The sequence below is a fragment of the Aureobasidium melanogenum genome (genome assembly GCF_000721775.1).
Source record: "Aureobasidium melanogenum CBS 110374 unplaced genomic scaffold scaffold_24, whole genome shotgun sequence".
Classification (NCBI taxonomy): Eukaryota; Fungi; Ascomycota; class Dothideomycetes; order Dothideales; family Saccotheciaceae; genus Aureobasidium; species Aureobasidium melanogenum.
In genome coordinates this window covers 110,974-125,212 of record NW_024470076.1, presented here as the reverse complement: position 1 = coordinate 125,212, position 14,239 = coordinate 110,974, and the positions used below count along the sequence as shown (strand labels likewise).

At 49.7% G+C, this 14,239-nt stretch overlaps 8 protein-coding genes across 8 annotated transcripts; 4 read left to right on the top strand and 4 right to left on the bottom strand.

Annotated features, from left to right (window-relative positions):
* Positions 1-297: 297 nt before the first annotated feature.
* M437DRAFT_87467 (RNA recognition motif-containing protein) lies at positions 298-1,484 on the top strand (the record flags this gene model as incomplete). The annotated part of the gene is made up of 2 exons (XM_041028644.1): positions 298-422; positions 476-1,484. 2 exons carry the CDS (start codon positions 298-300, stop codon positions 1,482-1,484), a joined length of 1,134 nt encoding a protein of 377 aa, XP_040876584.1.
* Positions 1,485-1,630: 146 nt separating this feature from the next.
* M437DRAFT_31872 (uncharacterized protein) lies at positions 1,631-2,105 on the bottom strand (the record flags this gene model as incomplete). Its single annotated transcript, XM_041019222.1, has 3 exons — positions 1,631-1,719; positions 1,793-1,975; positions 2,042-2,105. Coding segments are annotated over 3 exons (336 nt in total), but the record flags the coding sequence as incomplete, so codon positions are not given.
* Positions 2,106-2,332: 227 nt separating this feature from the next.
* M437DRAFT_78011 (DnaJ-domain-containing protein) lies at positions 2,333-3,750 on the top strand (the record flags this gene model as incomplete). Its single annotated transcript, XM_041026926.1, has 3 exons — positions 2,333-2,482; positions 2,536-2,676; positions 2,728-3,750. The coding sequence occupies 3 exons, from the start codon at positions 2,333-2,335 to the stop codon at positions 3,748-3,750; spliced, it is 1,314 nt and encodes a 437-aa protein (XP_040876582.1).
* A 483-nt stretch (positions 3,751-4,233) lies between these two features.
* On the bottom strand, positions 4,234-5,159 carry M437DRAFT_56657 (S-adenosyl-L-methionine-dependent methyltransferase; the record flags this gene model as incomplete). The annotated part of the gene is made up of 3 exons (XM_041023090.1): positions 4,234-4,797; positions 4,876-5,044; positions 5,110-5,159. 3 exons carry the CDS (start codon positions 5,157-5,159, stop codon positions 4,234-4,236), a joined length of 783 nt encoding a protein of 260 aa, XP_040876581.1.
* Positions 5,160-5,779: 620 nt separating this feature from the next.
* Positions 5,780-6,799, bottom strand: M437DRAFT_56624 (protocatechuate 3,4-dioxygenase beta subunit; the record flags this gene model as incomplete). The annotated part of the gene is made up of 2 exons (XM_041023082.1): positions 5,780-6,497; positions 6,549-6,799. 2 exons carry the CDS (start codon positions 6,797-6,799, stop codon positions 5,780-5,782), a joined length of 969 nt encoding a protein of 322 aa, XP_040876580.1.
* Positions 6,800-8,434: 1,635 nt separating this feature from the next.
* On the top strand, positions 8,435-9,232 carry M437DRAFT_56352 (uncharacterized protein; the record flags this gene model as incomplete). The annotated part of the gene is made up of 1 exon (XM_041023041.1): positions 8,435-9,232. One exon carries the CDS (start codon positions 8,435-8,437, stop codon positions 9,230-9,232), a length of 798 nt encoding a protein of 265 aa, XP_040876579.1.
* A 171-nt stretch (positions 9,233-9,403) lies between these two features.
* M437DRAFT_56564 (acyltransferase-domain-containing protein) lies at positions 9,404-11,991 on the bottom strand (the record flags this gene model as incomplete). Its single annotated transcript, XM_041023073.1, has 5 exons — positions 9,404-10,153; positions 10,201-10,876; positions 10,930-11,074; positions 11,124-11,234; positions 11,283-11,991. 5 exons carry the CDS (start codon positions 11,989-11,991, stop codon positions 9,404-9,406), a joined length of 2,391 nt encoding a protein of 796 aa, XP_040876578.1.
* Positions 11,992-12,203: 212 nt separating this feature from the next.
* M437DRAFT_56237 (mannosyltransferase) lies at positions 12,204-13,757 on the top strand (the record flags this gene model as incomplete). Its single annotated transcript, XM_041023012.1, has 2 exons — positions 12,204-12,369; positions 12,430-13,757. The coding sequence occupies 2 exons, from the start codon at positions 12,204-12,206 to the stop codon at positions 13,755-13,757; spliced, it is 1,494 nt and encodes a 497-aa protein (XP_040876577.1).
* Positions 13,758-14,239: the final 482 nt, after the last annotated feature.

Sequence of the window (14,239 nt, the reverse complement as noted above, 5' to 3'; positions counted from 1 at the left end):
TTTCCCGCCGCGGCTCTCACATGCATACGGAGACCGTGGATTCCGCCTTATCGATTGCGGAGAGACAACGGAGGTGTCTGGAAGAAGTGCTAGGTTGAACTTCGGCAAGGACATCGTCACTTTGGTTGCCATCTGCGAGTGGTGCTCAGGATTCAGCTTCTGCTTATACAAGCAGCCATCATTTTCTCGACTTTGACCTGCGCGCTCGTCGCGTCACCTCCACAATTCATCAGCCACTTCTAGCATCTTCCGCGACTCCAATAATACCACTTTCAACATCCCAAATCAGCTATCACCATGCCTCCCAAGCAAGATCTGAATCGTTCAGGATGGGAGTCGACCGACATGCCCTCGGCTTGTGAGAAGTGCCTTGGCGACAATCCTTACGTTCAGGTTCTGAAAGAAGATTATGGTGCTGAATGGTGAGTTTCCTACTCTTGTGCATCGCTATCGAGCTTCTACTAACACGACGCAGCAAAATCTGCACTCGTCCATTCACAGTATTCCGCTGGAAGACCGATCGCACAGCTCGCCAAAAGCGAACAAATCTTTGCTTGACATGCGCCAGACTGAAAAACTGCTGTCAGTGCTGTATGCTCGATTTGAGCTTTGGACTACCCATCGTTGTACGCGACGCCGCCTTGAAGATGATCACACCTGGACCCAACAGTGAAATCAACAGAGAATACTATGCACAGAATCACGAAAAAGAGATCGAAGAGGGTAGAGGAGCTATCGAGGCTTATGAAAAGACGGACGAAAAAGCCAGGGATTTGCTGCGCAGACTTGCCCAGAGTGAGCCTCATTACAAGAAGCAGAGAAGATTGGAAGAGGAGGGTGCTGCATCAGGACAAAAGATGATCGAGGGCCCGTCTTCGGAAGGCGCCAGACCAGGACCTATTCGTACGAAAGACTCGAGGCCAGCTGGATACGGACCACCATCACGTCCTGTCAAGGGCGCATCGAGAGCACGACCTTTCCCAAACACTGCGACTTTACCACCACAACCGCAAGACATTCTGCCGCCGGCCGACAAGAATGTCATGTCGCTTTTCGTCACTGGTGTCGAGGATGACCTTCCTGAACACGAGATTCGCGTCTTCTTCTCGCAATATGGAGCACTCCGGTCGCTCGTCTGTTCACATCGATCACACTGCGCCTTTATCAACTACATGACTAGGGATACTGCAGAAGCTGCTGCTGCTGCATGTCAAGGAAGAGCTGTTGTCAAGGGTGTACCACTCAGAGTTCAATGGGGCAAGCCCAAGACATTGGACAACATGGACAGAGACGCTCGTATGGCGAATGCAAGAGCTGGACGTGAGACAAATGCGGCCGTCAAAGCAGCTTCAGCAACCAGACCGGCAATTGCTGCTGGTCCTTCATCGGCAGCTGGAGCGTCTGAAAAGGCCGACAACTTTGATCTGGTTGCTCCTCCACCTGGATCTGAAGATGTTCAATACGCAAGTTTGGCAGGCGAGTAGGCTTTTTCTCAGTCAGAGCAAGAGATTGGAACATTAGGCGTTTGACAGGAAAGCATGGCGTTCTCAGGCTTGGTGTGCTTTGAGATGAGTAAGGTTGAACAGGCAGGGGTATCATATATTTTTACATATCAAATCAGAGAGCAGCGCTTGACCTCTGCGAAAGACTTTGTGGTTCCTTTGAACTGCTTGACAGACTCATTGTCGCCCCTCTCAGTTTGATCGTGAATTCGCAATTCTGTTTCGTGGGTATCGTGTCAGTTGGAGTCGGATTGTTCAGTCGTCAAATTTAGGAGCAGCCTGGAACTCACTGTAAGTGTCGGATTCTTCCTTGTCGGTTGCGCCTTGTACTACATTTTCCCTCAAGATCTGAGCCACTCCTTGGGCATGTTCTACAGCCTTCTCGGCTTCGATGCTGCCAGCCTTGATGCCGCGGTTCTGGTCGAATGAGTCTCGCGCGAATCTACGGGAGTTGTATAGTGTGCTGTCGTCGCCTGCAGGTAAAATGCTGTGTCAGCGACCTGGGTCGGATGCTGGAGTCGAAGGCGATGGATGGCTACCTTGGAAGGCGATGCGGGTTGCGCGCAAGAGGTTGCGATATGTCGACAGAACGACAGTCTTGTTGTGAGGTACGAACTGTGCCGACATGTTGTCTGGGTCAAGTAGGTGAATGTATGTGAATTGTTTCCTGGCTGTGACAATAAATTATTGACTGGTTATGATGGAGAGACTCGGACGGCAAAGGCGTGCCAAGCTTTCGATTCCCCGGACCAAAAAATCGAGACTCTCAATCAGATTTTGAGCCAGCGAGTCTTGCTCTCCCTTTGTATCTACACATATCAAACATCAATATGTCTGTTACTCAGATCAACAAGGCTTTGCCTACCCTTCCTGCCGGCTGGTCTGCCGACAAGGACTTCAAGGCTGTTGGCAAGCTTTCTGCTGCCGCTCGTCGCAGCGTTGAGCCTGTCGGCCCTTACTTCCTGGCTCACGCTCGCAGAGTACGTTTGCTTGCTTTGCTCTAATCTAGAAATCATACTGACTCCCGATCCAGACTCGCCACAAGCGTACCTTCTCCGAGGATGACCGTATTCGCGCCCAGGAGAACGTCAAGAAGGTTGAGGATGAGGATGCTGGTTACATCAGTGAGCCCGAGGACCCTGCCATGCTTGCCCGTGAGGCCAAGGACTGGAAGGTATGTGCCATTGACTCTCATTCTACACTTTCACATCTAACAACCATACAGAGCCAGGACCACTACGCCGTTCTCGGCATAACAAAGTACCGCTGGAAGGCTACCGAGGAGCAAATCAAGAAGGCCCACCGCAGAAAGGTCCTCAAGCACCACCCCGACAAGAGAGCCGCCGCCGGTGGTAACGAAGACGACAACTTCTTCAAGTGCATCCAGCGCGCCCACGAAATCCTCAGCGACCCCGTCAAGCGTCGCCAATTCGATTCCGTCGATGAGGCTGCCGAGGTCGAGCCCCCATCCAAGAAGCAAACCCAAAAGGGCAACTTCTACAAACTCTGGAGCCCTGTCTTCAAGGCTGAGGGTCGTTTCAGCAAGGTCCAGCCCGTCCCTAAGCTCGGCGACGAGAACAGCACCCGCGAGCACGTCGAGAACTTCTACAACTTCTGGTACAACTTTGACAGCTGGAGATCCTTCGAGTACCTTGATGAGGATGTCCCCGATGACAACGAGAACCGTGACCAGAAGCGTCACGTCGAGCGCAAGAACAACAACGCCCGCAAGAAGAGAAAGGCCGAGGACAACCAGCGTCTGCGCCAGTTGGTCGACGAGTGTCTTTCCCTCGACGAGCGTATCAAGAAGTTCAAGAAGGAGGAGCACGCCCAGAAGAACAAGAAGAGACTCGAAAGAGAGGCCGAGGCCGCTAGAATCGCCGAGGAGGCAGCAAAGGCCAAGGAAGAGGAGGCTCGTCTTGCAAAGGAGAAGGAGGAGGCCGAAAAGGCAGCCAAGGCCGACTCAAAGAAGGCAAAGGAGGCAGCCAAGAACGCCGCAAAGAAGAACAAGCGTGTCGTTCGCGGTGCCGTCAAGGATGGAAACTACTTTGCCGATGGCGAGGCCAGCCCTGCTCAAATCGACCAGGCTCTCAACGATGTTGATGCCATGATTGCCAAGCTTGAGGTTGATGACCTTGCTGTCTTCAAGAGCAAGCTTGATGGCAAGACCGATGCTAAGGAGATCAAGACTCTCTTCACCGAGGAGGCTTCCCGCCTCGGCATGTCTGACCTCAAGTCTCTTGCTTAGATCGACTCTTGTTTTCCTCCATAGACTATTTTCGGGTTATACAAAAGCATGCGGAAAGGGGGATAGATGGTATTATGATCTGACACAAATCCAATTTCTTGGACACTCTATAACCAAGCTTCACTTTCATATCGTGCAGGTGCAGGTGTCGTTTGACTGCAAAAATGTAAACGCAGCGAGTAGGATTCGAACCCACGATTTCCACACTTCCGAGATGGTGTTGCAGAGCACTCACCATCCCTTCCTGCTTGTGTTTGCAAGACACATTGGTGTGGTGTCTTGACCACTAGACCATCGCTGCTCGTTGGAAATCACTCCAGGCGTAGTAGATTATAAAACCAGGTATCAGGTCACAAGGTTTTGAAGGAATGTCCTGAAGATTGATTGGGAAGCAGCATTCGAGCTATCAAACTTGCAAACAAAGAAAGAGCATCAAGAACACACAAGACTCCTCCCAACCTTTCCCATATCCTATCCACCCCCCTAGACCTTCCTCCCTTTAGCAATAAACCCAGTCTTCTTGACCTCTTTCCCATTCATCTGCAAAACAAAACTCTCCTCTAGCACCACAAATCCAAAATCTTGGAATCCTGCTCCTTCAAAGAAAGTCCTCATATCCTCTTCTGTGAATCCGTTCGTCTTGATTGTCTTTTGCATCTTCTTCCATTCTTCTGTATCGTTTCCTTCTTTGGTGTCAGAGGAGGTGGGATGAGCATGTTGGTGTCCTATGTGGTCTTCAGGTTTAACGTCCTTGGGTAGCCAGTCAACGATAAACAAGACTCCTCCCTTCTTGAGTCTTTTCGCCAAGTTAGAGATACAAAGCCCAGGATTGTTGAAGTGGTGGAAGCCTAGTGCCACACCTGCGACATCAAAGTCATAAAACTCTGGGCCTTGGAGGCAAGGATCGGGGTCTTCAGAGCAGAAATCGGCGATTGCGGTGGTGAGGGAAAGGGAAGGGTGGGAAGAGGATAGGAGAGTCTTGTATTGCTCCAACATCTGGGATGAGATGTCTAGACCTGTTGCGTGGGTGATGTGGTTGCTTAGTGCCTATTTTCCCATCGCCCTGTCAGCATCTCTTCCTTTCAGATTCCTTCCTTGGTGTTAGGAAGAAGCAGAAATACTCACTCTCGTCACACTACCCGTCCCACACGCATAATCCAGCAGCTTGCATTCTTTATTCGAGGAAGAAGTCCAATTTGCTCCCAGCCAGGAAGAATGAGAGTCCAGTGCTGAAGCTACTTGAGCGGCTATCTTCTTTTGCCAGGGTTTGGCATCGTAGTCTTTTGCTTTTGAACTGCGGAGGCAGTTTGATTAGTTGAAAGTTGGTGAGAGGAGAATAAAAGAGATCAGGGTACGCACTCCCAGGTTTCACGATTATGGGCTGTTACGTCGTTGTCCTGGTGACTCATGATTGCTGTCTTGTGCAAGTCGTCACTCTGATATTCTGGATTGAGAGACAATATGGACATGGGGGAGTGCTGTTGATGAATATATATAGCTGGTTGATTCAAGATGTCATTGGCAAAAGTGTCCGAAAACTCTCCGAGGTCAATATCTGGCGGGTACTTTTCGAGGAGTTCTCAACTTCGATGTGATCCTTCATGCAAGGCCTTTTTGCTATCTGTTGGTCATTAGAACTATAATATCTAGAATAAGGCTCAAGCGACCAGTGTGATGATGCTGCCGAGTTCATATGAGTAGCTTCAGACAGGGTCACTCTGTAGTCGAGTTTGTCTTGATCGTGCTGGAGCATCGACAGACTACAGATTCTTAGATGTGTCACTTTCAAAATAGGAGATTATCATGAAGTTTGAAAAAGATGAAATTCATGTTGGATATATCGCGAAAAGAAAGCGAACATGAATATGAATATGGCAGAAATCGCCGATCAAATGCAAAGAACCCACAACGCCCTTCGTGAATCAGACATGGTATATGCACAATATGTCTTCCACCCTCAACGAATGTCCAATCGTAAAAACTATGCCATCCTCGTCAAATAGAATCCCCAGCTTTTGTGTTGACATTTTTACAGGTTGGCAGCAGCCTGGTTGGGGTTGGTAGGCTTCTTGTTACCACCCATGGAACGCTCGAACGAAGAGACCGGAGGAGCAGAGTTGGGGTTGGGGTGGTGCTTCTTGAGAGCCATGGTGACGTTGAACTCGAGGTCGAGCTCAGCCTTGGGGTCATCCTTTCTGGGCTTGAAGTCGACAATGAGGTCGTCCTTGACGGCAAAGACGGAGTCATCACCAAGGTGAGGGTCGTTGTTGGGGTAGAGCTGGTTGATGACAGTGGCGTATTCAGGGTGAGTGATCATCAAGTGAATGTGGGCAGGGCGCCAGGGAGAGCGGTCCATGAGTCTGAGGAGAACACCAGCGGGACCATCGGTGGGAAGAGAGTAGGCAGTAGGGTGGTAGCAGTACCAGTGGAACTTGCCATCCTTGTCGGACTTGAACTTGCCACGGAGGTTGTTCTCGGACTGGTCAGGGTCCTGGAAGTCGTACTTGCCGTTGGCAGAAGCTTGCCAGATGTCGAGAACGGCGCCCTCAATGGGCTTGCCAGTGTCCATGTCCTTGATAACACCGTGCATGAATGTGACTCTTCCGCTCTCGTTGGGGTCTTGGATGATGCTGTCACCGAGCTCACGGAAAGGAGCGTTGGGCGACCAGAAGGGACCGAGAATGACGTTGGAAGTGGGAGACATGCCCTGCTCGGTGACAATGCGGTTGGCGATCTCGTCGACGAGGCTGTATTGCTGATTAGTTGTGTTTGTCGCTTGAAGAGACAAGTAGACTCACGATTCGAGACCAATGACATCGCAGATACGGTGACCCTCGTTACGAATGGGAGTACTGATTTGACCAATCGAGTTGATGAACTCAACACCCATCATCCACTCAGCAGGAGTAAGCTCGACCTCACGGGCAAAGTCGTGGATGTGCTTGATCAAGGATCCCAGAATGACACGAGCACGGTCGGGAGTGCCAGGTCCCATGGCATTGATGACATAGGGAGTGAAGTTGGGGTCAAATCTTGCGTTGGTCGACATTTTGGTGGATGTGTGTGTAAAGTTGCGAGGAGTGCAAGTACAGAGAGGCGACTTTCTGAGGATATGCGGAGTACGAAAGTGCTGGACAGGCAACTTTCTGGAAAGTGTGAGAAGGGAAATGGTGGATAAGAGGTTGAGGACTGAAATACAGGAGGAACTACGTGACACCTGGGGAGCTCGGTCTATATACTATTTGTACTGCTAGCCCATGGACCCATCAAAGTTGACGGCAGATTGAATCGGCTGCTCGTCCATGCCACTTCGGCGCTCCAAAACGGCATTCAAAAAACTGCGGTCCGAGGGGCACCTCCGCCGAGAACCCCAGATTTATCAAGCTCTGACCACCGCTGCCCCGCTGTCATGAGTTCTGCCATCTTCTGATTGGCCACAAGTTCTAGAAGCAAGAGCCGGTCGAGCTTGCCGTTCGGAAACACACTTCTGCTGCGAACGCGGCGGCTCTTGTTTCATCCGACTTTGTCAAGACCATCATGTGATATCTTGAAGAAATGATTTGAGATGGCCGTTCAAAAATGTCGGATCCTTACATCGGCTACTCCAAACTTCTGCATTGTCTGTCGATGCAGGATGCCTTGCGAATCGAGTTTGTTCACGAATGCCAGCCAACCAGCTAGCCAGTCTTCTTCTGTGCGAAACCATGATTGACCACACATGAGAGGCACTGATACAGCACGTATGCTTACTGCGCGCTGCTAAACTCGATATCAGCTGGCCGACACGTACCTGGCTACAGCTCTCAAAAGTCAATCTCTGGTCACGATTCTCAGTCTGCAAGCGACTGTACTTTACGTACAACTGAATCGACTTCGATAAGGAGAACGGGTCCGGTCTTGATATTTTGATACCGCCAACTCTTACAACATGATCTCCAGGCAGATAATCACGGTGAAGGTCACAATGGATGACTCGGATCAACTCGAGAAACGCTATCCGTTCCAATGTGATTTGGGTACCTACAATTGTGCAACATTTTGTTCGCTTTGTGTGGCAAATGCATGACCGGGCCTTCATTCCGTCAAGTGGCCTGGTATCTGTCCGACCGTTCGCAAGTGCCAAACACATCATGCGTCTTGCGGCTCGCGTTCATCAAATGGCATGGATACCAGGCAGATGGGTAAGCAACTCAGGTCGTTCCATGTGACTGAACATGTGGCGCATCCCATGTAACTGGAAAACGAAAAGTACAGAGGACCAGACAAGATCACCCGGTGGTCCAATGTGAGAATAATTCCACTAAAAGTGTGCTACACCAACCGGGCTTCAAGTCCCTGCTGCCCCGCAGGGTGGTCATTGACCATACAAAGCCAGCACTGCAGCCGCCACCCAGCTGATACATGTACTTGCTGCAGATGTAACATAGGCAGTTGTCGTTGAACTGTGCGCATGACCGATCTGTCACATCCACTCTTCAAATCTAAAACATGCACAGCGCATGTTTGTGTTGCTCTGACAGAAATTGCACACTCTTATCTATACAGCAAGCTTACGCCGAACTCTGGCAACTGACTTCAGGTTTAATATCAAGCAAGCGAAGGTAGCAGCAAGAAACAAAGGTCTTGATTGCCTGCGAAAGTCAGCGTGAAGGAAAAAGTCAGACATTTTCCTGTATATGCAAACATGTCAGCATCTACATATACCACAACCAGGATTTTCGAGAAGAGAAGACGCAACAAAAACACCAGCATAGATAGTCGCCTCCATTGCCAACCACAAAACCAATTCTCCTGGAATTCAGGATCTTCAATATCCTCTACATCAGCACCCGAGTCCAAAGGCAGCGTCAGTAACTATGATCACCTCAAACAATCAAATCTAAGGAGCACCATGAGTCTCATCAACTACAGCTCTGCAGACGAAGACGAAGACTATCCATCAAGCGACAACGACCATCTCTTCATGAAAGATTCCCCTCGCCGCCAAAGCAGTAGTAGTGCAAGTCCTCCGTCCAGCAACAACGATGTTCAATCCACCCAACCATTGAGAGCTGGTACGCTGAGTCGTTCGACTCCCATCTGCATCTGTCGAAACCCATCCTATATCAATTTCGCAGCCTCGTTAGCAGCAGCTTTCAGCCCCGTCTCACCAGCCATCTGGAATGAATTGCACCGACTCTTCCCTTGCATCTCCAACCCCCAAACCCACTTCAATATCTTGCGACGAAGCACACCAATAACCGACGGACAAGGAAAAGCATTCGTACTTGTAGAGGCAAGAGTACAAGCCAAAGATGGAAGTATGGTTGCGAAAGGCGAGATGTGTACTGATCATGTGCTCGCGTTGAGGAGTTTGAGGAATGCTTTGATGGAGACTAAGGGAGAGAGAAGGTTGCCGATGCAGAAGGGGGAGGAAATTATTGCGGGTAGGATTGGGGTGTTTGAGGGGGTATGTTCGGCTTGTGGGTTGTCTCGCTTTTGAAGTGGGATTGATCATTGGGCAAGCGCAGCGAAGGGACATCGAGGGCTCACGAGGGAACACTTTGAGAAGGAGACCGGGGCGAGAGGACTACGACACATAGTTGCAGACACGAGACAAACGAAGTTTACGTTATCATGACAAACGATCGACTTTACATTTTCCAAACCACAATCAAAGTTTCGGTGAGGGTCTAATCTCCCTCCTCTTCGCCTTCCACTCTGCATCCTTTTTACCAGGCATCTCCACAGTATCAACCCCAGCATCCCTCCACAGGCCCTCGCCAACCAGTTCTACCAACCCAAAAATCCTCCTCACAACTGTATTTCCATCACGTCTATTCTTACCTTCTCTTCTACCTTTACTAATACTCTCACAATACTCCCAAAGCTTTCCTTGTGCTTTGATTTTTCCCTCCGCATTTCTCTCAGGTAACCATTCGGACGTCAAATGCACAGTAGCTGGGATCTTGCCATCCTTAGATGGTGGTGTAATGGAAATGATTCCGCTTTCGGCGAATCGAGTATAGGCGTTTCGAAGAGTTTCGCGGTTTACGGCTTCCAGGTAGGAGATATCGCCTTGTGCATACAACGTCTTGCCTAGTTTTTGTGCTTGAGTGACCACAGCATTCAAAGGTAGAGAAGTCTGCTGAGAGGTATTGGATGACGGGGGTGTAAGCATCAAGAGACTGATAGCCCCTAGCCAGCTAGCCTCTATGAATGGCCAGATTAAGAAGCAGTAGAAATCGTAGTTTTCGCGACCGGAAAGGCGCTCGGATTCGTCAAGGGAGATTGAGTCGATTGTGGTGCCGTCGTTTGAGGATCGGGTTATGGAGATGATGTTGTCGGATTCGAGGCTGGTCAAGGTGTTGGTGAGGTTTTCTGCTAGAGGTGTAGTTGGGAAGATGAATTCGCCACGGAAGAGCTTGTAACGTTAGTATGCAGACGATTGCAGGGAAGGGATTGGCTCACTTGTGAGAGGAAGTATACATAATCATACAGATCATGGTATGAGATGCTCTGATTCTCCGGACCACCACCCAGCTTGACCTTCGTGTACAACGCAGCACTAACCAGTGCTTCTGACACAAAAAGATGAATGGTCATGTTACGATAGAAACTGAGCTGGAATCGATCTGCAGCATAGTAAGTCTTTTCGGGCAAGTTTTTATACTCTCCAACCAAGTTTGGTCCTAGCACTTCCAGAGCACGCTCTACAACGACAGTTGTCGGAAGACCAGAGAAGTGGGCTATGCGACCACCTTGCTTCTTGACTCTTTCCGTCAACCAATCGACTCGGCGTACGAGTTCTGATTTTCCAGCTCCACGTCCACGAAGAGTGAGAAGGACGGTTCCGACTAGAGCAGTAGGCATGACGACAGAGACTGCATTGATGTCTGAGAGGACTTTATAGCCGAGGGTAGTCAAAAGGCGACGCTTCAGAGCAACATCCTCCGGAATATTGATGCGGGGTGGCAACGTTGTGAGCCTAGATTTTTCTTCATTGATAAAGTCACGCAGACTCCAAGGCTCATGGAAACGGACATCAACACGGCCAAGCTTGAGAGATAGGACAGATGAGGAGGACAGAAAGTTGCCCAAAGATTCCTTGGGCTTTGGTTGACCCAACAGTTCTGAAATGTAGGAGCTGATCAACATTAGTCTATGACATTTAACAAAACATGTAGTGGGAGTACTAACTCGACTTCGATGACCTTGTCATACTGTGTGCTCACGGGGCAAATCACAGCGTCTTCGACCTGGCCAGATAGCACACTTTCGAGTAGGAAACTCAAGATACCAAACTTTGGCTGCAAGAGCTTCCCTGTGCGTGAACGGCCGCCCTCTGGGTGTGTGTGAGTAGTGCACAGTGTAGGTGGATAAGTGATACATACCAACAAAGCATTCAAAATTGTGACCTTCCTGTAACAACGTGTCCAGATATGCTTGAACAAGAGTTGTGTACAATGCATCGTCACCAAAACTACGACGGATCCACATTGCACCTTGCGAAGGTCAGTATATAAACAAAAGACCGAATGAGTCAGACATACCAGCATGTTGTAAAAAAGGCCCAACTACGGGAAAGTTGAGGTTATCTCCAGCCACTACGATAGGCAAGGCAAGACCAAGACGATAACAGATGACCTGTAATGAGACGTAGTCTACGTGTGAGCGATGGCATGGTAAGAAAATGATAGATTGTTTCTTTCTCTCTGCTTCTTGAGCAACATTGCGAAGGCGCAGAACTTCCTCGCTAGAGACGTGGATACCCTGATGGTAGGCTCTGGTGAGAAGTTGTGTTGCAAAGTAGTATGCACCGCGGATGAACCTCCTACTGTCCATCTTGCAGATCATTTGATCGGTCCAGGAATCGGCAACTTGGATCAATTGAGCTTCCATTTCATTACGTCGTTCTTCAACCTTGTCGGTCGGAAGAGTACCCTCAGCAATCTCGACATCAAGTCTTTTGTGTGCCAATTCCGAGATCCTAGATTGTAGTCGGGGATTCTTCAGGACCAAAGCCTTAATATGATCGCTGAAGCCATTGTAGAAGATGTTTCGCCCGATGAAGTCATTGTAAGAGCGCCAACCAGAGCCAGAAAGATGCAAGCTGACTTCTCGCAAAAAGTCCAAGGGGGCTGAGCGAAAACGAGCATATGAAGTTAGGAGAGGCGTTTCTTGGTCCTGGATGACGCCTGGTGGATGTAGTGTTAGGCGATCACCCACAATGGATAGATCAGGGGCGTTGTTGTCAGCCATGGTGGTCAGGAATTCTTCATGTTCTTCTAAGAGTTTACGAACAGAAGTCGCGGCGATGTTGATGCAGGAGCATCATGGATGGACGGGCCGAGGCACAGGAAGGTTTACCCCGGACTGTGATGCCAAGAAAGGAAGGCATGGCGGGGTTGATCGAAGGCCAACAAGCTTCAGGCTGCGTCAGGGACCATGAGCTGTCTGTTTCTCGATCAGCAATGGCGCAAAAGAAGAGCATCGTCTTCTTCCACCCAGACCTGGGCATTGGAGGTGCCGAGAGATTGGTGATTGATGCTGCTGTTGGCCTCCAAGCGCGTGGCCACAAGGTCACCATCTTCACGTCGCATTGCGATCCAGGCCATTGCTTTGAAGAAGCTCGTGATGGTAAGTAGTCGTCTACACAGCTATACACATTTGCTGAGAGACCAGGCTGAACAAATCAAGGAACCCTCGACGTACGAGTCCGCGGCAACTCGCTTGTCCCCTCAACCATCTTTGGTCGCTTCGCCATTCTCTGTGCCATTCTAAGACAGCTGCACCTCGTCTGCATAATCGCATTATGGAACTACGAACTCGACCATCTCAAACCTACCCACTTCTTCATCGATCAACTGAGTGCCGCCGTGCCTCTCCTCCGCTTCCTCTATCCCGACGTCGGCAGTCTCTTCTACTGTCACTTCCCGGATCAATTGCTGGCTCAAAAAGGAGAAGGTGCCATAGCTGTTCTGAAGAAGGCCTACAGAGTGCCTTTCAATGCCATTGAAGGCTGGAGTACTGCTTCTAGTACTGGTATCGTCGTCAACAGCAAATTCACTGGTGGTGTCGTGAAGCGTGTCTTTCCTCAACTGTCAAGTAGGGACTTGAAGGTCGTTTATCCTTGTGTCGACACTTCGCCTGCGAATCAGCTGCAGCGAAAAGCCATGTGGCCAGGTCGAAAGCTCGTCTTGAGTATCAACCGCTTTGAAAAGAAGAAGGACGTTGCTCTTGCTGTCAAAGCTTTTGCCATGCAACAGGATTCTATTCGCAAGTCCGCTTTGCTAGTCATTGCTGGCGGCTATGATCCTCGCGTTCCCGAGAACGTCAGCACTCACAAGGAACTACAGGACCTGGCCGATTCTTTCAAACTCGCACATGAAACTCACAAATCGCTCCCTGATCCTTCCGCCATTTCTTCCAACACATCGGTCCTCTTCCTCCTCTCTGTCCCCAACTCACTAAAGCAGTCTCTTCTTGCTTCTGCCGACTTGCTCGTATACACTCCACAGAACGAGCATTTTGGTATTGTGCCTCTCGAGGCTATGCTCGCCGAAGTACCCGTGCTGGCTGCTAATGAAGGTGGCCCTCTTGAAACCGTTGTTGAAGGAGAAACTGGCTGGCTACGTGACATCCGCAAGCCTGAAGAATGGTCTGCTGTCATGTCACGTGTTCTCTCATCCCCCAATCCTGCCGAATTGCGCAAGATGGGCGAGAATGGCCGCAAGCGCGTTGAAGCTGAATTCTCAAAGGAGCAAATGGCTCTTCGTCTTGACCAGTCTCTGGACCAAGTTTCAAACCCACCAAAGAGACCTGCAACTATACCTGACTGGCTTTGGATGGTTATCATTGTTGGTGTGAGTGGTGTTGTTTTGGCTCTCGGAGCTACTTGGCTATTGTTCCTTGGGTTGGACTTGGTCGTGGACAAGCAGGAAGGCTTGCGGCAACACAACGCTGGCAAGACAGTCACTGAGAGCATCATTGCTACCGCAACACAAATCGTGAAAAACGAATTGTAGGAAGGTTTTGTTTATGGCCTAAATTAAAAGAAAATAATTAGTAGTTTCGAACCAACCCCTTGTGGCTCCATGTACTGGACGTATCCTATATTTTTGTCATATCGATCAAGCAAGATGTGTCAAGTTCACTCAAATTCGCACTTGCTTTCGCGCATTCGAAGGTCTTTGTCGTCAGGGTTCATGATGCAGCGGCTCGGCACGGACGACCTTATCGTCACATCACAAACACTCGCCGGTACACTTCCACAACGCATACACATCACGTCAATTCAATGCTAGACCTACTTGGCCTTTCAAGCATATCAAGCAAGTTGAATGGTTTCTCAGGCCATAAAAAATGGTATTCTCGGGGCTCTCGGGTCTTGATATCGGATGTCCGAGCCGGAGAGGAGCAACTTCATGTCCGTTCGGGAAAGCAAGATCGATGACCACACTGCTTGCAGGACTGCAATTGAAATGCACTGATGTATATAAGAGCGACC